Source organism: Malaclemys terrapin, chromosome 15 (genome assembly GCF_027887155.1).
Source record: "Malaclemys terrapin pileata isolate rMalTer1 chromosome 15, rMalTer1.hap1, whole genome shotgun sequence".
Taxonomy (NCBI): domain Eukaryota; kingdom Metazoa; phylum Chordata; order Testudines; family Emydidae; genus Malaclemys; species Malaclemys terrapin.
In genome coordinates this window covers 34,484,356-34,508,281 of record NC_071519.1, presented here as the reverse complement: position 1 = coordinate 34,508,281, position 23,926 = coordinate 34,484,356, and the positions used below count along the sequence as shown (strand labels likewise).

At 53.3% G+C, this 23,926-nt stretch overlaps 1 protein-coding gene across 11 annotated transcripts in view; it reads right to left on the bottom strand.

The window, feature by feature from the left end:
• Positions 1-23,926, bottom strand: part of PHLDB1 (pleckstrin homology like domain family B member 1) — a 112,872-nt gene that overhangs the window by 23,665 nt on the left and 65,281 nt on the right. For 5 of the 11 annotated variants that reach the window (XM_054049547.1, XM_054049549.1, XM_054049550.1 and 2 more), the window contains exons 6-15: positions 21,357-22,882; positions 13,997-14,293; positions 13,434-13,574; positions 12,672-12,809; positions 11,336-11,434; positions 6,796-6,924; positions 3,998-4,153; positions 3,461-3,571; positions 2,752-2,841; positions 1,315-1,437 (exon numbers count right to left, since the gene is read on the bottom strand). In XM_054049547.1, the coding sequence (XP_053905522.1) occupies positions 1,315-1,437; positions 2,752-2,841; positions 3,461-3,571; positions 3,998-4,153; positions 6,796-6,924; positions 11,336-11,434; positions 12,672-12,809; positions 13,434-13,574; positions 13,997-14,293; positions 21,357-22,882 (2,810 nt within the window). The remainder of the gene's footprint in view (positions 1-1,314; positions 1,438-2,751; positions 2,842-3,460; positions 3,572-3,997; positions 4,154-6,795; positions 6,925-11,335; positions 11,435-12,671; positions 12,810-13,433; positions 13,575-13,996; positions 14,294-21,356; positions 22,883-23,926) is intronic. The other 6 variants (XM_054049555.1, XM_054049556.1, XM_054049548.1 and 3 more) reach the window with 5 other exon arrangements.

Sequence of the window (23,926 nt, the reverse complement as noted above, 5' to 3'; positions counted from 1 at the left end):
GGCGCACACAGCCATTCGCCTTTAGGCTGCTGCTTTATTTCCACTAGAGCTTGAGGATTCCCTAGTGCCACCCGCTGGTCGACAGCCCTCCAGTTCTCTCTCTCCTGGAACTTGGGGGACTGGGCCAACGGCAGCTTAGCTGCATTTAGTGTCACCTGGTTGCAACGTGCCCACCTGAGACAGTTTGAGACAGGGAATCTGGAAGTCCTTTGGCATCTGAATTAACATCTGATCCAGAGGGATCACTAGATGGAAATGGATTCAGATGGCCTGCTTCGGAACATGTGGTAGGCGGGTGGGAGAAGGGACCGCATGCTGCTGCAGTACTCAGCCTATAACGGAGCTTTACTGCACACACCACACAAAACATCCACATGCAACCCCACCATTAGAAGGGCCCAACATGCTCCACTCCAGCACCACGGGGAGACAGTAGCAATGGGAAACGCAGCTCCTGGGATACTGGCCCAAGGAAAGCAACTAAATTAAGAGCAATTGATGGGTAGGAATTGGCATGTGGTATTGGAACAAGCTCCCCCTTTACCAAGTAACACAGCAAAGGGGATGGGTGGGTCAGTGCAGACCCTGAGACCCATCCAGAGTGCCCCCTGCTGTCGCCAGCCAGACAACGCAGGTGATAGGGTGAAGCATCCGGCATCTGTTGCCAAGCATCATTAATGGAAATGTTTGCCAAAGCCCCAAACTGTTTAGACACTGGCAGCAATTTGCAGTTAAGAATCCCAACCTCTCCTGCCAGTTGGTCTGGAACCGGCTCCCAGCTCTCTCACTATTTCTAAATCAAAGACTTGGATGCTATTTAAAAAAAATAGAAAACAAACAAACAGGCAAATAGAAGAAATTAAAGGGATGTTGTTGGGGAGCTGTAGGCTTGCAGTCTGCGGAATGGGAGGGAAAAACACGTACAAGGCATTTTGTTGGGATGTAAGCCACACTACACTATGGTGCCAATGCAAGTGAACCAGGAAGCCAAACTGTCTAGAAACGAGAGCTGTGCAGCTGAATGAAGTTTAAAGAGCATCAACTGTGAGGAGTGTTAATCCCAGGTGTTTGAAGGTGCATGAGAAATAAGCGATTGTTAATCTGATGGTGCCCTGTTAGTGAGCCTTTTCCATGCCTATCTCAGGGGGCCTAAGTCACTGATGGCAACACAAGCCAATTTAAGAGATCTGCTGGCCTGTCGACTGAATTATTTACAAGACCCTGATAAGATGGCTGCACATAGCAGTCTGGCCCCACTCTGTGCAGGGGAGCGGAAGCAGTGAGCAAGCAAGCACGTGCAGTTAGTCTCATTACCTCTTGCATCTTGGGGTAAGAGTGGGCGGAGAAAGAGCCTAAGGAAGCGCTTGCCCCTAGCAGGGGATTCTGGGGCTTAGTTTCCTCTAACAGATCATAAGGCTCTGAGATATGAAGTGTTTCCTGTTGGAGGGTAAAGGTCATCAGGGCAAAGCAGGCACAGAAACAGCGAGATCAAAACAGCACAGAGGAATCCCTCCCCAACTGAACAGCCTCAGGCAGAAAGCAGGGACATCGCCTAGTGGTGCCTCCAGCCAGCCGATCCCTGCTGACAGAGCACTGCAGCTTCATGGCACAGCCTTAGGGAAGATTTCACCTTGCAGACCATCTCAGTAGCAGGACTGAAGGCACCAGGCATCACATATCCCATGGCTGGATTGTCACAGCTCTGCCCTTGGGAGTTCTAACTACAGGAGGGAGGAGAAGGGTCTGTGCCCTCCACAGTGTAGAGCCAACCCTCCCCTGGAGATGCTCCTAGTCTCCATATCAACACACTCACACCTTACGCCCACCTGGCTACCAATTCCAATCATGCACAATATGGTGGAATCTGTGGAAGGGCCAGCCGGCCACTAGCTCACTTTGCCCCTCCCCAGAATAAAGGAAATTAATAAAGTTGATGGTGGAGGGGGTAATGGGCCAATCCCCTCCTCCCATGCTGAACACTTTGGTATGCATCATCAGTGAGAATCCTGGGCACCTGCACAGAGCCAGTGCCACGCTCTTCCCCTGGCACATGGAACAAGGATTCGTGACATGGGACTCCAGCCCCAGCTGGTGCTTGCAGTCCCCGCTGAGCAATGGGATGTACTGAGAAACGCTCCTGCAGCCATGCAAGATTTCCCTTAGAACCCCCATCCTCACACATGCCATGCACTCTTGGGCTACGGGATGCTAGCCAGACCCTAATAGCACAGACTGGTCTGGGGCTGTGGTGAGTTAGCCAAAGGCCACCCCCCTTTCAGGTGTCCAAGGCAACCCAGGAAATGATGCTCTGCTCCCAAGACTGGATCAGGTTCCTCTCCCTGCCAGTGTTTGGGGTCAACCAGGTAAGAACCAGTCTCTAATCTCCATGGTGCATGGCATGACTAGCACACCCAGCTAACAGCAAACCCATGTGTGAAGGAACAGCTCCAAATGCGGAGGTTAAACTCTGGTTCCACAGTGTTGGTGGCTCTGCCCCCGGGAGGGTCTGTCAAAGGGAAACAGGATCCCCACTGCAATGAGCGAGCCCTCTCCAGCTGACAGGTGTTTTCATTGTCAGGGCACTGGGACTTTCAGGCATTTGTGCCAACAATCACACAACTCTGAGCACTGTTTACACCTCGTGGAGGCCAGAGGCAGGAGCCCATCGAGGCAGCTGGAGTCCCAGGAAGGCATGGCACTGCAAAGGGAGGGCAGGTCTAGTGACTAAAAATCCCTCTTCCCCCTAGTTACCTCTTTGAGCGCAGATGATGTTTTGGGGAAGCTCCTGCCGCCCGTAACAAGATGGTACCGTCTCTCCAGGGAGACAAGCTTCTCTTTCTCCTGAGTGCACAGCAACAAGGAGAAAAAGGGTGATAGCAAGAGAGTTAGTGGCTGTCCTGAAAAACATCCCAAAGTGAGGCCAACACCAGGGCAGCCACAGAAACCACTAGGGCCCTTCCTGACAGCACCCACATTGACAGAAACCCATATCGTTGAGGTTCCTGCTAAGATCCATTCTTCTCCCAGCCACACGCAGAGGCAGCTAGTGACAGTCACACGAGTGGCATTAGCCCAGCCCCAAGCAGAGGGGTTTCTCAGCCCTCTCCCTATCACTAGGTGAGCCTGGGGCAGGGTGTACAGCTGGGATCCCAATTGGGGGCAGTGTTTGGATACAGGCCAGCTGAAAAGTCTGGGCTCAAGGTGGGAGGGACATGACAAGCCGTGCCAGCACAGTTGCCCTCTCCGTTTCCAACAGGCAATGTGTAACGTGACCCTTTTGCTGGAGAGCAGAGCACATATGCTACATGGACTCATTTGGACTTGAAGGACACAGCAGTGCAGAGACAGGGTCCAGCCCCCCAAGGCAGTGCACTCTGTTAGTGAGTGCGCCTGGCCTGGCACACACTACTCCAGTGAACCCCTTTCCCCCTCTCCATCCAGCATGGTTCCAGGATGTTACCTTCTGCAGCAGCTGCAGCATGGTATTCTTCTCCTTGGCAAGGCGCTCAGACTCCTGGGCAGCCTGGAGCCGGATGTGATTGGCCTGGCTTTCCAATGCAGCCACCCGCTCCTTAAGGAAAATAAGGCAAGAGTGAGCTGGCATCAGGCCCTGCAGGACAGCTTGGGAAGAAGTTGCTGGCCGGGAGGGAGAAGCCTTATCAGTCTGGGCAGGTATTTGGAGCCCCTCCATCCATTCCCAGAACAGGCACAGGGCTGGCTTGGGGCAGAGAGAGAAGTGTGCGAGGGGACAGTGCTCGGGAGTCAAAGGGCTGTTGTGAGCACAGACAGCACAGGGCCTAGGGCATTAAAGGAAGGGGCTGGGCTAGGAGAGGAGAGCAGACCAGAGCAAAGCTGGGCCGGGGAGTCCTAGGCTATGGTGGGCTGGGAGGGGATTACAGACAAGCCAGTTTCCCCCTCACTGCAGTGGACACTTCTGGGACAAGGGAGAGCCCAGACTCCATAGCCTTTGCCCAAGGGCCCAGGGCCTGCTCCCCACCTTCCTCTTGGCGATACTGCGGTGGCACTCAGCCTTGCTCTGCAGGAGCTGCTGGCTCACGGTCTCACGCTCCTCCTCCAAGCGACTCTCCTTTTCGAGCTGCTGGAACTCCAAGTCCTCAAACAGCTTGGTTTCCGTCTCCAGGGCCTCTGCCTCCTTCAAACACACACCCATGGATGCTCAGCACCCTCTGAAACAGAGATGCCTCCCTGGTAGCAGCACCTCCCCCTCTCCCTCATGGCACAGGGACTGCTCTGACAGGAGAGCAGGTCACTGAGAAAGCAAGGGGCAAAGCGCCATTGCTGCAGCAGGAGGGAAGCTCTACACCTCCCTGTTGCTTGTTGGGAGGCCCAGGGGCAGTGCACAGCTGGTGGCTCGGATTGAGCGTGTCATGGACCTCCTGCTCAACAGGGACGTGCAATCGTGCCCAGCCCAGGGACCTGCCCAGGCAAGGTCTCCTGCTCCACATGCACAAACTCTAGACAAGAAGTGCACTCTCCCCACCAGCCTCGCTGGCCCGACCCATCCTCCCACAGTGCTGCAAACCTATGTGATACTCACACACCAGCAGAGAGAAGGCCAGCCCAGAGCGTTCCCTGCCGACTACGGCAGTGAAGGAGAAAGAATAGCTTTGGGTAGGGGATAATGTGCAGGGCCCCTGCACCATGGGACAAAGGGGACTTGTGATCTGCTGGAAAGAGGGTCAGGGCAAAGCAGTCTTGGCGGGGGCTCTGCACAGCCCACTGATCCTTGGCAGCAGAGATTCAAACAGCAGATTTGTTCCCTTACCTTTTTTTTCTTAAAAGTTACTTCTATGAAAGGTGCCAGCTGGGCACTCAGTGGGCATGGATTAGTGGGGCTGTCGAGCTGGGGTTACATGAAGGTCTTTCACTAACATAATTAGTATGGCCAAACCAACACATTAGTGTGCTCCAGGGATGTGACCACGTAGCCCAGAGATGGACGAGACTCACAGGGTTTGAGCTAGATCACCTCCTGGACAGTGCAGGACTGAGCTTGGGGTAAGAACCATTTGTTTTATTTTGTTTTAAATGTGGATGGCATCTCCTGGGCAAGTGCGGATACAATTCAGGGTTTGTAAATTCTACACTAACAGCAAGAGCCTTTAGTCATTATGTTATTAATTAAACAAGGTTTTGTTTGGATGTAAACAGCCCTCTGCAACTCTTGCAAATCCAACAGGAGCTGGGGCACAGGAACTCGAAAAAGAAACTGACCAGGCTAGCTTTGCTGTGTAGGAAGCAAGAGGCAAACATTGCCTTGGGGAAACAGTGCATCTGATGTTTTAAATCCTTTACATTCCAGTCACCCTGGCTGTTAGTAACAAGCTGCAGAAGTTAGAGTTAGGTTTTAGCTTGGTTGGGATTTTTGTATTTTATTTAAAATATCTATTTTTCAGCCTGACCGTGCCCCATTTCAGTGAAGAATTTTCCCATGCAAACCCTTTAGCATCTATTTAGTGGAAACGGCCTGTACAGTGTCAATGGGGATATATTGATTTCCTGCTCTACATGTCACTCACTGCATTAGACATCTGCTGAGTTCCATTTTAAACTGGACATAGGTTTTCAGGCTGGGATTAGCTGTGACTCCTGCGGGACCAGGAAAAAGGCTTTAATTTATTGCACTAAAAGAGTTTGGCATAATAAAAGGACGATATTCCATTCCCAGGCGCGCCTGGAAAATCCCAGCTAATGGGGAAAAAATGCTGCAGCACTGTGATATTGACATTATCTGGCCTGGATCGTATACATACATGTTCACAGGAAACAGCAGAAAACGGATACAGAGTTTAGCCCCCTGAGGCTTGCCGGCCTCTCCTTTCACAGAGGCTGGATTAAGGCTGAAGTGGTGCAGTATCAGTGCGGCACCCAGGGGCTGGCTGCACCTGCATTTGCAATAGGCCTCTTCCAGCTCTACCAATGCCGAGGATCCTTGCTGTATGGCAGTTCAAGGGGCAGAGCAAGAGTTTCCTTTGGCAGGTCCAGTCTAAGTAATCAGGCCTAGGGTCTCTGAAAGAGACATTCATTCCTTAGCGCCCTGGTGCAGACTCCTCTACAGAAACGGCCCGAACAGAAACCCCACCTTACATCTCTTGGCCTCCAGCCACACAGGAGTCGTCCCTGGCAGAGGCAGGTGCTCAAGAGCAGCACCTAGATGGAGGATTTAGCTCAAGGAGACAAGTGTTGGGTGGTTGCCCATTTTCCATGCTTGATAGGAGACTCTAGTCAAAATCAGAGCTGGCCAAGCAGCCAAATTGCTGGTTTCTGTTGGCAGGTGGGGGAAGGATGGGACTGAACTCACATCTGGGGGCAGGCGGATTTGCTCCGGTGCTCAGAATTCCCCCTCCAGGCACTAATACAAGGGGGAGGCTTGCGGCACTTGCCACATTAGCGTCCCCCAGAGAACAGCAGCAGCGACCAGAGAAGCGGCCGGTGGAAAAGGAGGAGAGCACTAGGGAAAGAAACCTGCCCCTTCTGACTTGCTGCCAAGAGGAGAGGCTGCCGTGAGGCATTATGGCATTCAGAGACAGAGACATGTGGAACAGTATCAACAGCAGGGGAGAGTCGCTCTGCAAGTGCTGGGGCACCAGCCAGCCTACATCCTGGGTGGTAAACTTACCAATACCATGGCACCTGGATGCCAGCCTCCTCCAGCCCTTGGTGTACTGCATTCAGTTTGGCACATGGCACCAGTGCTGGCTCAGGCTGGAGCTATGGGCATGGATGAGAGGGTGAGTGGGCAGTGATCCAGGAGGGTGGGGGTTAAACACTGACCCTTCTCATCTGGTCCTGTAACTGCTCCCGCATTGACTCAGGGCAGTTATCAAGCTGGCTCTTCGACTCATTGTAAAGCGCCTGGAGTTTCTCTAGCTCCTTCCTTTCAGCATCAACCTTTGCCCTTTCCTGAATCAGGGAAAAAACAACAAAACAAAACAAAAAAAAGAGAGAAAACACACTTCTCAAATCCGCGCCATGCAGAAGCTGGAGAATTAGACAGTGGCTCAAGCCAGAGAGAAAAGGGGGACAGGGGAAGGGCATGTCAAAGAGGCATTTTCCAAAAGATTTAAAAAGCAAAAGCAGTTGGCATCCAGGGCTGGATTGGATTAGAACAGTTATTGCGCAGGACTGGACCTCAGTCTCACGTCTCAACACAAAGCACATACCAGGCCCCTCTAGGCCTCGAGCAGATTACTTTTAACACGGCTTCATCATCAGGGATGATGTCAGCACAGCACTGGGAATGGCTTTGTCAATTAGGTGTCCTGCACAGCCTGTCATCAGGGGCATTTTCATAGGCCTTACATTTTGTCTTAAGTAAGTCTCAGGAACATCATTTTAAAACAGATATTTCAAATCCAGGACACCATCAAATAATTGTAAAGAAAAATGTAGAGATGACACTACCAGTCAAATGTCCTGTTCCATAGACAGGGATGTCCTGGCATTCTAGTTTCCTTATGGACAACATAAAAAACGAGAGACTAAGATCCAATCTCTTCTCAGTTAATACAGGTTCACTCCCTGGGTCCTGGGGAACATTTCAGGTTTTATTTCAGTGAGTTAGTGACAGAGAGGATATAAAGAGGACACTTGTCCCTGGCCTAAAGAGAGGAAGAAACAGGTTCACACCCCACTCTTCCACCCAGTTTAAATATGTAGTTGGCTTCAGTCCTGCATCAACATGCTGGATTTTCAGAGACGCTGAGCCCCCTGCAATTCCTAGGGTTCTTTTGGGGGTTCTGCCAGCATAAAAATTGATGATAAAAACCCACTGTTCATGTGCCCTGGATTAACAAAGCAATGCAATGTAACCAATGAGAGCAGCACTTTGGTCTCAAGACGTCCGGGGGAGTTTATACTTATTTTATAGGTGGGGAAACTGAGTCAGACAGCAAGTGATTTGCTTAATGTCACACAGTGAGCCAGTTGGAGAACCGGGAAACTCTTGACTCCCTTTCCCAAGCAATAGCCCCATGACGATCCTTCCTCCCATCCTGCCCATTTTACCTCCACCAAATTGAATGGGGGAAACCCCAGACTGGATTACCCCTAATTTGGGGTAAATCTGCATCAAAACCCTGTAACGTGAGACTCTCTCTCATACCAATGCAGAATGATGAGACCAGTTAGTGCAAATTAGAAAGAGGAAATATGAATATTGCCTCCAATCCCTGCATTGTTTTCAAATCCATAGTTACATGAGACAACCCCTGAGACTCGCTGAGAAGTTTGCGACTGAATGAGATAACAACAGTGGCAGTAATTGCTTGCACAGGGCACAAGCGTCTATTTACAGGGTGGCACCAGCCGGGCAATACGGAATATGTTACAAATGGTTTGAGCCATGAAGTTTGGATCTAAACTGCTGAGAAGTTTGGGATGGTCAGATTATTGCAATATATTAATTATATTATTTTATTATATAGTATTGGGCTCAAGACAGCAGTAACTGGATACAATGATCTGGCTTGTGTTATATAAGAGATCAGACTAGATGATTTAATGGTCCTTTCTGGTCTTAAAATCTATGACTGAAAGATCTGGGACTAGTTTGGGCTCAGCTCTAGCATTTATTATTTCTGGTTTTCGGCACTGAGTGCTGGCTACCTGGGCAACTGTTTTTAAAAAAAGTATGAACCCGTGACCACCAGCATTTACAACATCTACCTAGGTATGGCACAATGTTCTGTGGCTTCTAGGGAATCTCTTATCTGAAGAGTCAGAAACAGAAGTGGATTACCCCTACCAACACTTTTGTGAGGGGAAGTGTTATGAAACCCACTTTATGGGTAGGTAAGCTGAGGCACTAACAAGCGAAGTGACTTGTTTCAGAACACAAAGGAAGTCAGTGGTTGAGCCACAAATAGAACCCAGCAGTCCAGACTCCCTGACCCATACTCTAAGCACTAGAAAGCAACCCCTCAGAGTATTTGCACCTTATAACTCTGAGTATCACCCCTCCATATAGTAAAATGAGTACAGGCCTTGGAAGGCTGTGGGCTGTCTCCAAAACAGGAGATCCATGCTCTCCCCATCACACTCAGAGGCTGCTAAATGGAGGGTTTGGGCTCATCTAAACAAGCTCCTGCAGTTTTCTAGGAAATCTCTAACCACTAATGTTATGCTTTTAGGGTCCAAATTTCCAGTGCCAAACATTGCCAGATGTCCTGCACTAGACTGATGTGAGTAAGGTTCATGACCACCCAGCATTTCAGACAACACTGTAATACCTATCTACACATGCGCATGCATGAGATCACACAATTCATTTCTATTCATAGAATAGAATTTGCCATACAAGCCCAGCTAGTTACATCCACTTAAGTCAGTTGCTTCTAAGTGACAATAGAATTCCCGGGCAGAGCTGTATCAAGTACCCTGCCACCTCCCCATCCCTGCAGTAGTCTGCTGCCTTTTAGCAATCCGCAAGCATGCCAGCATCCTCATGCCAGATGGCTTGTTTAACTTGACAAAGTGCTGTGGAGTGAGTCACGTCTCCAGACTGGGAAGAAACCCACATGCACTCCAGGTGTCTACTGCACTTCAGTGTGAAAGCCAGGAGGCTCACTTTAATCAGAGATGCCTCATTGCTCTGCATTGCAATCTGGGTCAGACTCACCCCACATTGCAAGCAGAGTCACCACATCAAAGCCACAGGCAAAATCCTCCTTAGAATTAAGGAGCTCCCAGGAACCGTTAAATATACAGCTCCCAGTATGAAGTGGGGCATACTGGGTGCAGGGCACAGGGGCATCTTCACAGAACAGACAGACCATAATGAATGCTCCTGCAGTGGCCAGAGGGGAGGGAGGTGGTGACCTGGAGAGTTCCAAGCTTGATTCTCCACTCCCTGGGGTTAAACCATCAGAATCACGATGCAGAAAAATGTAAGAGTAACATCCTCCGAGGAGCTAACTCAATCCCCCTCTCCCTCTGCCAACTCCTAGCAAGAGGCCAGGAAACACTCCATTGTAACCAACAGAGACAGAGCATGAGACCCCCTATCAACATGAGAATCCACGTCAGTGCCCCACAGGGTAGGCTACTAGCTACACCAAGAACTCATCTACACTACAACCAGAAGTGGGTCAAAGGACCTGGTTACAGCTCGGCTAGAATGGGCAGCTGTGTCCCCAAATTAACCTGGATCCAGGGACGCTATGCCACTAACAATTGGTAAGCAGTCACATAACTGTCACAGAGAGGGTCTAATTGGTCAGAGGAGCAGCCAATGGGGCTGCTCACTAGTGAAGTGGATTTCCATGCTGCTCCCTCAGACCAGGGTGAATAAAGATCATGTAGGAAAGCTTCAATTCTCAACCCAAGTCAAATATGAAAGTCTATTAGCTTTGATTTTTCATCATCTTTTGTGTAAAGCAAACAATATTCCCAAAGGCACATGTCCAGCTGCGGTTACTCTGACTGTCCCTAATGTGCCCCCTGCACCTTCTCCTCTGTCTGCACTATGTGATTAAATGTTCAGAAGGAAATTTAAAAACCAGGAACATTATGAACAGTGATCCATGTCTCTCTCTCTCATGCTCCCACAGCGTTAATGGAAATCTGAATTTATACGAATGGGTGGATTTAGATGCTAGTCCAGAAGCACTGATTCCTGGTCCAGGGCGGCTCAGAGGACATGTCTCAAGGACACAGCATTGCTAAAGAACAGCTGCCCTAGTTAAGCCCAGGTGTTTGCTGTGTGCACAAGTGCTGGAGGTTATGTGGGGCCCCATAGCATGCAGAGGCATGAGGGATTAGAGACACATTTCAGAGTGGGCACTGTTAGAGAGAGTTTAGTGCAGACTGATTAGGAAAGCGAAGGTTAAGATGGCAGAGGCTTTGGGAGTGTGGTTTCTTTTAGTCCCCCTCCTGACTCCATATGGAGCCGGTTGTTTCACTAGGAATGGTTTTTAAAAGGGCTGTAAAATTTAAAAAAACAACCACCCCAGCACATTGCATCTGTGCGGGAGGGGCTGCCTTCGTCTTGCCACTCACAGGCTTCACCTCGTCCAGCCTCAGAAATAATCACCAATGAAATGAATCAGGACCTGGTGCATTTCCAGCCATGGTGCCAGCATGGCTACACCCCACTGGGTTGCCATGGAGAGGACAAGGAGTGCACAAACATCCATTCACTGTGTGGGGGCAGTACGGAATCCCTGGAGGGACAAGGGCAAAGGTTCTCAGAGAGCTGGACGGAGAGTGAAAGTTGATCTCACTGCTGGGAATATGCTCAGCTCCCACTGATCCTTGCTCCACAGAGTAACGCATTCCAGCAAGCCTGGGACTGCGCTCCAGTGCAGCCAGTTACCTTCCTGCACGGGAATGGATCATCTCCAACAAGACTCCTTGAGATAGGTCCCTGTGTGGATATGCAGTTCTGAGGGGGCACCAGCAGAGGGTTCTGTTGCTGTGAAGGGCAGAAATCATCAGCAGGAAGGGGGGTTTTGGTGCAGTTTCTGATGGGAATGGGGGTACAGTTTGTCCTGCAGAGGTTATTGCAGGGGACATTCAGGGATGAGGGTTGGAAGGTTGCCACGGGTACCACAGAGGAAACTGCATTCAGATCTCTTTCTGGAGTTGTGCGCGTTTCTGCATAGGTGTGGAGGTATTGTTTTCACTGTTAAGAAGCATGGAGCAAGCAAGACCCCAGATCTGGAAGGGGGGGCTGAGATAATGGTCTTTGGAAGGTGCAGTCTGGCTCTTGTTCCCCCTCCTCTCCAGCGTTCTGGGAACCATGTCTCAGTCAACAAGTTGGGAAATTAATGACCCCATGGTGGCATCATGGTCAAAGCTGAATGATGCTTTAAATGGAGCGACATGAGGGTCTCCAGCAAGCAAAGCACTGCAGCTTCATCACCACTTGCACATGAGCACTTGGAGCTGACGATTGGTGGGGCATATACAGAACTGACAAACTCACTGCAAAACCTTATACACCAAGGCCAGTGTAGGAAGCAAAGGGGCATGATGGGCCAGTAACCCATGTGCTGCCCAGGTGAAGGCTGAGGCCAACAGAGAAAGCTCCAGAGATTGGCACCTTGTGGAAAGGTTCAACGAGTGCAAAGGTGACTCCCAAAGTGCACCCCAAGCACCGAAAGGAGCTGCCCTCCCCCACCAGAGCCCCAAGAATGGACAGTTCCAACCCCAGACAGGCTGACAAAGCTCCCAAGCCAGTGGTCAGTCTGCTCCAGGATCCCAGACAACGGCAGAGAGAAGGGAAATGCTCTGAGTAGAGGAAGTGCTGTCTCAAGCTGGCTGCAATAAATCCAGCACCTCCTATCTGGGGACGAATGTGCCCGGGGCAGCCCCCTCCTCATGGAAATGGCACTTTAGATGCCCACCCAGGAGGTGATGGGAAACCGTTTGAGAAGGGGGGCCCAGAGGGAGATGACACAAGCTTTCTTGGGGACGGCTGGCCGGTGCGTGCACTGCACAGAACCCGTGCCATTCTCCTCCAAGATCAGCGGGTGACCAGATGGGTCAGTCTCTTCGACACCGGAGCCAGAAGTATGTGTGCAGGGACAACACTTTCCAGCAGAGAGGGGACCTGGGATTGAGAAGCCCCTTGGGGGGGGGCTCTGGGGTGCACCCTGCACTCACTGCTCCAAAGCACAGACAGGGGAACTCTCAGCTCTGGGGTTTACCTTGTCCCGCTCCTTCTGGATGCTGGAGTCCAGCTCGCACAGTTTCTCTTGCAGCTGCTGCACGATCTTCTGTTCCTGCTGCAGCTGTATCATTTCTGACTCCCGCTCCCCCTGCAGCAATGCCCGCTCCATCTCCGCCTAGGCAAACACAGCCATGTTACAGCAGTGCTGCCCATGCCAGCCCTCATCTCCCAACCTCACGGCAGGGCCCCCCCGAGGCACAGCAACACCTGGGTGGGACATGGCTCTGCTGGCAGAGATGAGCCAAGAAGGGCAACTGGATTTGGGTCAGGCCCAGATGGAGGTCAGGGCTGAGGCTAATGGCCAGGTTCAATGGTTCTCAGACCTCACATGCTCTCCCCTCTGGATCTCTGCTCCATCAAACATGGGAATTAGAGTCAGGCCCCATGAAGCCTCAAGTCAGAGCCAGACCCAACCTGTCAAGGTTAGTTCTGACCTTCCATTCTTTCCCCCCCCAAAACAAACAAAACTTTAAAGGGGTCAGATTTAAGGCTCTGGTCTGGGTCCTTCCCCTGTCTAAGGGGAGTGGAGCCCGGCCAAAGCTCTCTAAGGGCAGAGTCCCACAGAACTCCAGAGAAGTGAGGCTGGGGATGCCGGATGCACTTACCCCAGCACTGTTCCACTCTGAACCCACAGCCAGGGCCCTTCACCCCTGTCCAGTGCAGGGCTCCACCTTGGCCCCAGTGAGTGTCCTGCACCCTTCCCCCACACCAGGAGCAGTAGAAAGGGTCCCTCCCGCACCTCATGAGACGACTCCTGCAGCTGCTGCTCCAGCTCCTTGACATGGCTCTTGAGCTCATCCACGTGGCCCAGCACCCGCACCCATTCTTCCTCCAGCAGGGCAGCCTCCTTGGTCTTGGAGCCCGTCGAGTCCTCGTGCTGCTTGGGAGAAACGGTGATGTCACTGGGGGACTGCTTATTTGCTATTCACAGAGTAGGGAGTGCGCACATCACTTCAGCAAAAAGAGAGCCCTGCCCCAGAGCTCACAGCCACTCCCTCCTCTGATACACCAGAAACCCATCACTGCCCATGCCCAGCTCGGGTCATAAGCACGTCTGAGTCCCCTGCAGGACACGCCCTCCCTCCCTCCCCCCTCCCCAAAAGAACCACTCCACCCCCTCCACCTCAGGGCAGGTGCTCTCTTGTGCTGTGGGCCCCCCCCCACACACCTTGTGGTATGTGCTCTGTGCCGTGCGGGGTCCCCCCCACCTCCTGGTGGGTTCTCTCCACGCACTGGGCAGGCCCTGATCCCACATCCCTCCTGGTGGGTTCTCTCCACGGACTGGGCCCTGCCTCCCCTCACCTCGTGGTGCGTGCTCTCTGTGCTGCTACATTCCTCCTTCAGATTCTCCTCATCTGATTTCTCCAGGCTCTCCCTCTGCTGGGGCCCTAGGGCCTCTCCAGTCTCCTCTATGGCCTTGCCAAGGCCCAAGGCAGCCAGGCTGGCTGAGCCCTTGGAGTGCCTCCTGGCTGTCAGGATGCTGATGGTCGCATCTCCATCACTCGGGAAGTGCTGGTGCAAGTTGCCTGTGTCTGTGGTACCATCAGTTCTGGTGTATTCCGCACACAGGTTCAGGATGGTCTCCAGGCGCTGGCGCTCCTGGGCAGGGGTTACAGGGAGGAAGGTGTGGGTGGGCTGCCTGCTGGGATGGGTCCTCACACAGATATGGGGGGGCCAAGCGAGCAGGAATTGGGAGGCATGTGAACCCAGGCCCCACTGTCCGGGGCTTTCCCCTCTTGCACTCCATCCCTGCATCACCCTATGACATCAAACTCCCTGAAGTGATACTTGTGTTGGACTAAAACACTGACCCCCCACCCCTCGATCCCCCGCATACTGGCCCTGTTCTTCCCACCACTGGATGAACACACAGCTCCCAATCACAAGTCTTGGCCCACCAGCTTGGGGTAGCATGCTGCATGGGACGAGGACCCCTGTGGGGAGGAGCAGACAGGTTGAGTGAGACAGCCCTTTGCTCAGCTGCAAGGGCAGGGGGCAGGGTCTGGGCGTACATGAGAGAGTGGCACTGGTTTAGCTTAAATTGTTTGTTAAGCCCATTTAGTTGAACTGGAGCAGGCCAGAGTGTGCATGCTCCGATTGTCATTTAGTTTAAACGGATTCCCAAGCAACTAAAGTTAAACTGAACTAAGTTTGGTTTAAAGCCAAAATAAGACTAACGCTCTTCTTCAATTGAACCAGGGACCTGAGACAATTGCCTATTGGTGCCAGGGGCTGTTTCAAGAGCAGGGCTTCTCCCAGGACTCGGATTTGTATCAAGGCAGTGCTGGCCAGAAAGGCACCTGGAGCTGTGAAGCGCAATCTGAGCTTTGTGCCTTGGCCACTGAGAGAGCTCAGCAGCACAGCTTCACATAGCCCAGAGGGAGGCTCCCAGAGTCCTCCTCTCCACTGGATGGGTGTGGAGCCAGCCTGCCTTGCCCTGCAGTGGGGATCGAAGGAGATAGAGGCGCAGCCTCCACTGCTTTCAATGGAGCCCATCTAGCTGCTCCAGGACATCTGGGGAGGGGAAAAAGAAAACAAGGGAACCCCAACAAATGTCTCATCCTCTTCGAATCCCCCCAGAAAATCAACCCAGACACAGCATCCCACCTGCTTCTGGGGCAGCTGCTTCTGCAACAACCAGAGGAAGGGTTTGCTTCTGCCAGCTCCCTCCATGGCTTTTGTTGTCTGCTTCCAGCCCAGAATCACTGATTCCACAGCACTCTCCCTCCCATGATCTGAGCCCCCAGAGTCTGGCAGCATTTGCTTCCCACCAGAGTAGGAAACCAAGCAGAAGCCGGTGCCGTATTATTAAGGGGATGTTCTCAGGACAAAAGTCATACTCACATAGCAGGGATTTATCTACATTGCTAGTCACCTAGGGAAGCAGAATGCATGGACCCATCCGCTTCCCACCCTTTCTGCAGTGTCCAAGGTCACCTACAGCGTCTCAAGCTCTAGTACACTGCTGCAAATCACACCCCAGATGGGACCCCCTGTTTACAAAAGATAAGCAATCCCCTCCCCCAAAAGAGAAGCAGCACCGAGACAAAACAGACTTGCCAGGACCAGTCAATTCCTAATCACAGTGAAGTGTTCAATCCCCTGTAGATCATGAGGGGCAGGACTGGGCCTCTCCAAGGCTCCACGAATCCCCACCTGGTGCCAAGGGACTTGGTTCTCATTCATTAACACACTTCTGGGAGGTGAGAGGACACGTGTGTCTATCTAAAAGCCTGCAGAGCTCCCCAGATTTACCTGAGTGAACAAGTGGCCCCCTCACTCATTAGTTACACAGTGTGCACACAACACAACCCGTCCTAGCACATTCTTGCCCCCGCCCTCTGCCAAATGTTGCTCCCTGACACTCCTGGCTCTGGGCCAGAGTACAGTGCTATTACTCACTCCAATGTACAGGAAAGGGAGGGACGAGGAAGGGTTTGTTTGAATCATTTGTTTCATACAGGTTAACGTGACCACATATCAGGTCCATGGAGGATCTGATCCCAGAACTCCAGGTTCTGAGTGCCCGGCTGTAACCACTAATCCATGTTCTGTCCCTAACTGGTACCTGTTCACGCTGCAAGGAACCTCCAGCCACATGGCACTTGTCTGGTATGCAGGGGACCGGGCTACCCCTTGAGGTGCTTTCCCTAGCAGCCCCATCCCACCACCAGGTGCCTGCAACCCCTTGTTACTACTTCCCAAAGCCTGACAATCCCAATCCCAGGAATTTATTCCAAAAGGTTTTCGGCCTCCACTTCTTCCCATCAGGCTGCTCCCATCGCTGCCTGGGCGCATGAGTGACCACCTGCTTTGCAGATGCCAGTGCTGTCCCGTGAATCAGTGCAGGAGATTGCTAAGGAAGCAAGAAGAGCTGCGTGTGCACATACACATATGCAGACACATACTCACAACCCGGACCAGCTCAGTCTCACAGCCAATCTCAACTAGTCTGGAAAACCAGTGGCCTGATGGACCCACAGAGATACGGGTCACATGCCACAAAGGTGCCATCAACCATTAAACAGCCCTGCAAGTTGAGATGAAGTCTCTGAAGAGCCCAGATAGCAGACACTGGGCCTTGCCAGCTTTTTCCTTCAGAAAGGGATGAAAATCAGGGACTGATTGTACAGCTGCAGGCACCACACATAGCATCAGAGGGCCAATGACAACCTCCCTCCCACAGCTCTGCCAGTTCAGTCCAAACCTGCAGCCCCCTGCTATCCCAGTCTTGGGACAATGACTGACAGGCCAGAGCAGAGTGCGTTTAGTTTTGGCATAGCACAGCCGTGCAAGCACCCACGCTGCTCCAGGTGCATTCCCAGCCCAGGTAGAGCGAGGGAGGAGAACGGGGCAAAGGTCAGGGCAGAGCAATGAAAGGGAGAGGAACAAAGGAAAACCAGGGGTAGGGTGCACAAAAACCCTTGCAGCAGCCTTTCCAACCTGCACTGACCCTGGCTAGAGACCGAGAGGGTGAACTGCAACAGCCACAAGAGAAGTGCTCCCCGTGGCTCAAAGGGATTCAGCACCCCGCTCACAGCTGCTCCTGCTAGCCCCATCCCCACATAACCTCCTCCCCCAGGTCCATATACTCACAGAGGGATCCAGTCCCACTTTCATGGTCCGTCGGATGTTCCCGCAGGGAAGCAATTCACCTTCACCCTCTCGCCCACCTGAATTCAGCACCACCCCATGCAGGGCGCCAACCCACTGCCCCGTGGGAGACACGTGACCGGCTGGGAGTCAGAGACAGACTAATCACACAGGCTGGGGAGCTGCATGGCTCTCCACGCACACTCCACAGGGTTATTTCTGGACGGTGAATCAGGCAGTCTGAGTGCAAACTGCAGCTCCAACCTGAGTCAGTTCTGAGTAAACAGGGCTCCCTCCCCCACCCCAGCCAGATGCAGCCTGGGAGAAAGGATCCCCCATCCTCCTCTGAGTCTGGGTGAGGAGAATTATGGTCTTGTGGTTATAACACAGGACAGAGTCAGGACACCCGGTGGTATCAGGACATCTGGGTTCTATTCCCAGCTGTGCCGCTGACACAGACACGCTGCATGACGTTCGGCAAGACATACACCCTCCATGTGCCTCGGTCTCCCCATGGGTGCGATGGCGGTTGATGATCCTGACCTGACTGGGCTGGGAGAGGCTGTGACAGACTGGGAGACCTGGGAAAGCACTGCAGAGGGCAAAGGACATTCAAGAGAGGGATGGGTGTGGGCTCCACTTGTGGGCCAGGTCAGCTCCCTGTTGGGGGAACAGAGGGGATGGCCTCAGGCAGAAAGGCCCTGGATAAAAGAGGGGGATAGTCACCTGCCTCTGACAGGTACCTCAGGAACCCACAGTGCCTAGCTGCCCCCTCCACAGCCTGGGGAGCCTGCACCAGGCACCTGATGGCCCCCTTGCACTGCGCTGGCCACCAGAAGGATTCACAAGGGGGGCAAGGGCAGCCTGCCAGGCTCTGGCACCCCTAGCTCAGTAGGCCCCATGCTTGCTTAGTCCTTAGGCACTACTGTAGCAAAGATGATTAATAATATTGGGGGTGGATGTTCAGGTCCAAGCACAGCCTGGCCTTGGGCTCAGGCTCTGGCAGAACCCCAACCACGCTGGACTGCCCCAGACATTCCTGCGCTCTGCTGCTGTGGATTCACGGGGCTGTAGGTGCTTTCATAACTCCCTCCCTCCCATTCTGGGGACCAGACTACCTGGGGCAAGGACAACATCGGCTTCCCGCTGAGCCAAGAGACACAGAAGGGGCTGGGTTAGGAAGCCAGGCCCCATGTTTGGAGTGGGTTAAATCTGAATATTCTAAGAAAATGGGGTGCTGCCCTCTGACCTGTTCCCACAGCAAAGCAAGATGGATTCCCAGCACCCACCTGGCCCTCTCCCCTCTCGGCCCAGCGTCTGTGGAGTCCCAGGCTCCCAACCCAGCCTTGCTCAGAGGGGAACGTGCCTCCCTATAGCTGGGGCAGACAAAGTGCCCAGAAGCTCTCGCTCTCCTGTTAGGAGGGAGGGGGATATGCAGGAGCAACCTTCCCATCCTGTCTGTGCTATGCCTGTCTCACCCCTTATGCCTCCTCCCACAACCTGATGCCTCCAGCCACTGCCTGAGGGTTTATGCACTCCCCAGCGACAGAGACCATCAACTCGCAGGTCAGAGAGAACAGGCGTGAGAGTCAGGCACTCCCCAATGTAGACTCTGAAGAGAGAAAGACAGCACATTAACAAGGGCGCTATAAACCTCCAGCTGGCACGGTGCCTCAGTGTTTGCCATCCCCAAAGCAGGGGCACCAATGGGCAGCTGAGGCATGCCATAAGCCTCTCCTGGGCTGGCATAATCCTAGAATTTCAGGGTTGGAAGGGACCTCAGGAGGTATCTAGTCCAGCCCCCTGCTCAAAGCAGGACCAATTCCCAACCAATGAGGTACTGGGGGAAGGAAGGACCATTCTCAGGGATGAGTCCTTAGGGCTGGAATGGGCCCCTAGCACGGAAGGGAGGGGAAATCAGGGTCTCACTGCAGTGCATAGGCAGCTAACTACTTTGGCACGAAGCTGGAGTCCCAGTCTGGCATCCCCCAGAGAGCATACAGTCAAATCCTGAGGGCCTGCATTTAGAGAAAAGTCCTATACATACAGGCCAGACTGTGCCAGTCAATATCCTGTAGGCTCACACTGCACCCTGTACATGGAGACTCAATAATACCACCCACAGGCTTTGTAGATTGACAGTTCACCCCACATAAATGCAGATCACTTAGCTTCATAACCAGCCAGCACTGTCCTGACTTGAATCCATTAGGTTCCCTGTCCTGTTATGATGGTTAATTGCATGTTGGCTTCTGCATAATCCAGCTATCTGCATTCAGAAGGGAGGCCCAATCTCTCCAGATAAGCAAGGAGTCCAGATACTCAGAGGCCTATGCACATTATTGGTATGCAGCTATTCGTAACTGCAGCAAAATGCACTGCAGAAAGGGTCTGGGTTTGAAAACAGTACAAGTCCAAGGCCCTATGCAAAGAATACACCAGCCCTTATTGCAACTGCCTGGGCTCCCTGGTATCTGGGCTTGGAAAGAGTCAGACTCAAAACATCACCGAGGATACAAAAAATCCCAGGTCACTGTGACAGCAAGAACATATAGTGCCAGTGAGGTGAGTGGAGAGACTAGAGAGCTCTCCAATGATGTATACACCTTCCAGTGCCATGTGGTCTGCGTACCAGTATGTGGCACAGCAGGGTCAGGACCACAGCGGTGTGTGAAAGCACAGGGCAGAGTCAGACTTAGTGGAGGGCTTGACAACTGCTCCAGAGCAAGGAAGATCCCAGACCCTCTGCATCCTGGAGACTGTGCAAGGCCGAAGCAATCCAGTAGCCAATGCCACAAGCCCCTCGGCCATCAGCAGAGCGCTCCGCTCTCTCCCCTATCCGAGGGATGGGCTGGGCCTGTGGAGGGCACTGTGGCTGGCTTTCTGCCTCCCCTTCACAAATCCCTGTAAGGCATTTGAGGGGGTAGGGGGCAGGGGGCTTGTAGGTCACGTACACAAGGCAAGAGCTTTCCAGGCTCTGTATCAAGCTACAAGCCTGGGGCTCACCAATAAATGCCTTACTCTGACCACTAATTATGTGCCCTGCCATGGGTGTGTAATGGGTGTTATAGCAGGAACTGCAGTGCTATTGCTCCTAGAAAGCAGCATGCCAGCTGGAGCAGAGGGGGAGGGAAAAGGGGTCACTGCAGCCAGTGCCTCACTCTCAGCAAACACCGCTCTGACAGGGAGCAAGGGCGACAGCAGACCCCCAGGGCTCCAATGAACTTGCCAGACATGATGTGAAACTGGAGGGGACCAGGATACAGTCAGCAGATAATAGCATCTGAGCTTACAGCTGTGATGAATGCAGGTCAGAGACGCAGCACATTAACTCCTCAACTGAGGATGCTGTGCTGAGGGGAGCCGGCACATGCAGTCTTACCCAGCTGCTCAGCAGACTAATGAGTGGGGCAGCTCCTATCATTGCAGCCCCATCTGTGGGAGGACGCAGCCAGTCATAAACAGCATGTGAATCTGAAGTCAGCAGGGCAGAAAGGGCCCAGGAATCAAATCCCACAGGGAATGGATTGAACAGCACAGTTCAGACCACGTACCCAGCTAGTTTGGTGTCCTGCCTCCCATGATGCACAGCGAGGAGGCAAAACAGCCCAGCATGCAGCTGGCCCACAGTACCAAGTGGGATGGCAGCTCCTTCCTGACACTCTCAAGGACCAACTGATGCCCTGAGACCTGATCAGCCTTAGTCTAAGTCAAAGCAACCTAGCCAGCATCACTGTAACCAGTTCCAGCAACACCAAGAGCCTCTTCCCAGCTGCTGCAAGGGGCTTGGATAAACCGGATATTCCTAAACATCCAGTGCTTTACCCACTGTGGCATTACCCGTGCTCCTCAGAATGGGCAACAGTATCAACGAGCGTGGACTAAAGAAGACCTCACTTCTCCCTCAACACCCAGTGCTCCCCCTTGCCCTAGAGCTCAGCGTCTATCCATAGTGCTTCCCCCACTATGCCCCATCTCCGACTCCTTCCCAGGCCCCACGTCCATGCCATGCCCTACCCCGCACCAGACCCCATCCCATCCTGTCCCCATGGCATGCCATGCCTCTCACCAGGCGCTCCATCTCCTGCTCACGCAGCCGCTCCTCGCGCTGGCGTCGGTGATACTCAAGCAGGTCATCCTCATTGTCACTGATCTCAGTAATGCTGTTTTTGCGCTCCCTCGTACTCACAGGCAGCCGCAGATCTCCTGACAGCTTCCTCTGTGCCCGGGGGCTCTGACGGGGCGAGGGCACAACCAGCGATCCCAGGCTGTATGCAGGGCTGAGGGTGATGCCAAAGCTGGGCTTACGCTGGGAGACAAGTTCTGCCTGGAAGATGGGTGAGGGGCTCCTGGTTTTCAAATTCTTCCCCGTCAAGGAGGACGACGAGGAGAAGTCTTCATGCCTCTCCAGGGGCTTGGCTGCCTTGCGCCGGATGCGAGGGCTCTCAGGAACCTCCTTGGCCAGTTTGGTCTGCTGTGAGGGACTCTCTTGGGGGGTCCTTGCTTGGGGAGACAAGGCAGAGGGCAGGGGTGCTGCCCGGCGAGACAGGGAAGGGCTGAGGGGAGGCAAATCCCTCATGCTCTCCACGCTCCTTCTGCCCATTCTGGGACTCTCAGGGGGCTGCAGAGAGCGGCTGTCCTGATTGACGTGGATGAAACCCACAGTCTCCAGGGGCTGGAAGCCTCTTGCCAACACCTGCCGGGAGGGGCTGGAGGCCAGGTGCCTGTCAATGCCAGGGGGCTCCCTGCCCTCCCTGAAGGGGCTGGGTGGACGCTCTTGAAGAGCCACAATTTTCAACCTCTGAGAAGACGGTGACTGAAATTTGGGTGCCAGCCGGGGGCTGCTGGGGATGTTGGTAGGCTGAGCCTGGGGGCTCCCTGCTACATAGTCGCTCGGGCTTACAGACCCCAGGGGCACGTGCTGATTAGGATGGCCCAGCTGTGTGCTCTCAGCAGCTCTCCGGGTGCTGGAGAAGGCTGAAAGCCCAGGGCCTTCAGGGGGCAGGGCTCTCTGGCCAGGCTTGGGGCTCAGGGGAATGCCATGCACTGCCCTCCTTTGCATCTTGGGACTCCCTGCAAGATGGGCCCCACTTGTGCCTATGGTGCTGCCCCTCAGGTCCAGGCTGGAGCCCCCACCTGGAGGTGGAGGTGGCCGCTGCTGTGGGGGCTGCATGGCATGGTTGTAGCTGGAAGATCTCACTGGCACCACTGGGGGGATGGGCGGCCCCTGCTCCTGGCTACTGGGAGAGTGACTAGTGCAGCTGCCACTGCTGGCTGGGGATGAAAGCGGGGAGAAGGGTGGGGATGCGTTGTCATAGCTGGAGCCCACAGACATGGCCCCAGGGCTCAAGGGTGGGGACAAGAAGTAGTGCCCACCACCATTCATCACTGAGGACACAGGGGACTGGGCATTGGCAGAGATTTTTTTCCTGGGAGAGCTCGAGTCCTCCATCACCAAAGAGTCCATGATGTCTTGCAGGTCCTTCTCGATGGAGCTGACCAGGGAGCTGTGGCTGGGCCGAGGCCTCACTCCCTGCCCCTTATGGACATCATTCAGAGACAGCTGGTGGTTGCCATTCACTAGACACTCTGATTCTGCCAGAGGGAGAGACAGGAGCACACGTTAGCCGAGGAGACAGCACCATTAACCTCACAGCCCAGCCCATGCCAAACCCCTCCACTCAACCAGGCCATGTGGGCAGAGACAGGCCAGAACCAGCCTGTGCTAGGGAGCAAACATTCAGGTCCTGCTCCCGTTTCTAAGGCAGGATGGCCCAAGCACTGTCCCACAAAACCCCAGCTGCAAGTCAGTTCTGGAGACTCCAGAGGAACCGCGGCAGCCCAGGGCCTGCTCTCCAAGAAGCTGGTGGTGGATGAACCAATGGCCACCAATGGTGGATGGGTCTGGGCTCGGTCTGTGGACCTGCCTACCTCTCCTCTATAGGGAACCACTATTTACTGCTACCACAGCCACGACCATGAGGCCACATGGGGAAGGGATGGGAGCCAGTGTCAAATCACTGTCTTCTCCCACAGGAAACATTCCAGCAGGAAGCTGCCAGTAGGAGGCACCCACAAGAGATTTCCACCTCCCAATCTTCCTTCTCTCCTCACTTCCCACATTACAGAATACCCCATAGAAGTTCTAATTGCTCTGAACCAGCACTTTGCATTCTGGAGGAGGCCGAAGCCACACTACAGGTGTGTGCTGCATATCCATGCTGGCTGGAATGCTAAGCACTGTCGGAAGTGGTGCCAGCAATGCAAAGGGGAACACCCACAGCTCCATTAGACAGGATAAGAGCGATTAACCCTTAATTTCTAAGCATGAGGACTAGGTTTCAGAATGCATCCAACGAAGTGGGCATTCACCCACCAAAGCTTATGCTCCAATACATCTGTTAGTCTTAAAGGTACCCCAGGACACTCTGTTGCTTTTTACAGATCCAGACTAACACAGCTACCCCTTTGATACTAGGTTTCAGAAGACATTTTCCGATAGCCAAGCTATTCCATACTTGGCCATTAGAGGGAAACATGCACTTAAGCAGCTGGAACTGGCCTCTTTGGGAGAGGAGAGGAAGCACTAGAAAGACTCAGTCAGAGACAGCTTGGCAATGTCCATGCTCCTTTGAGTGC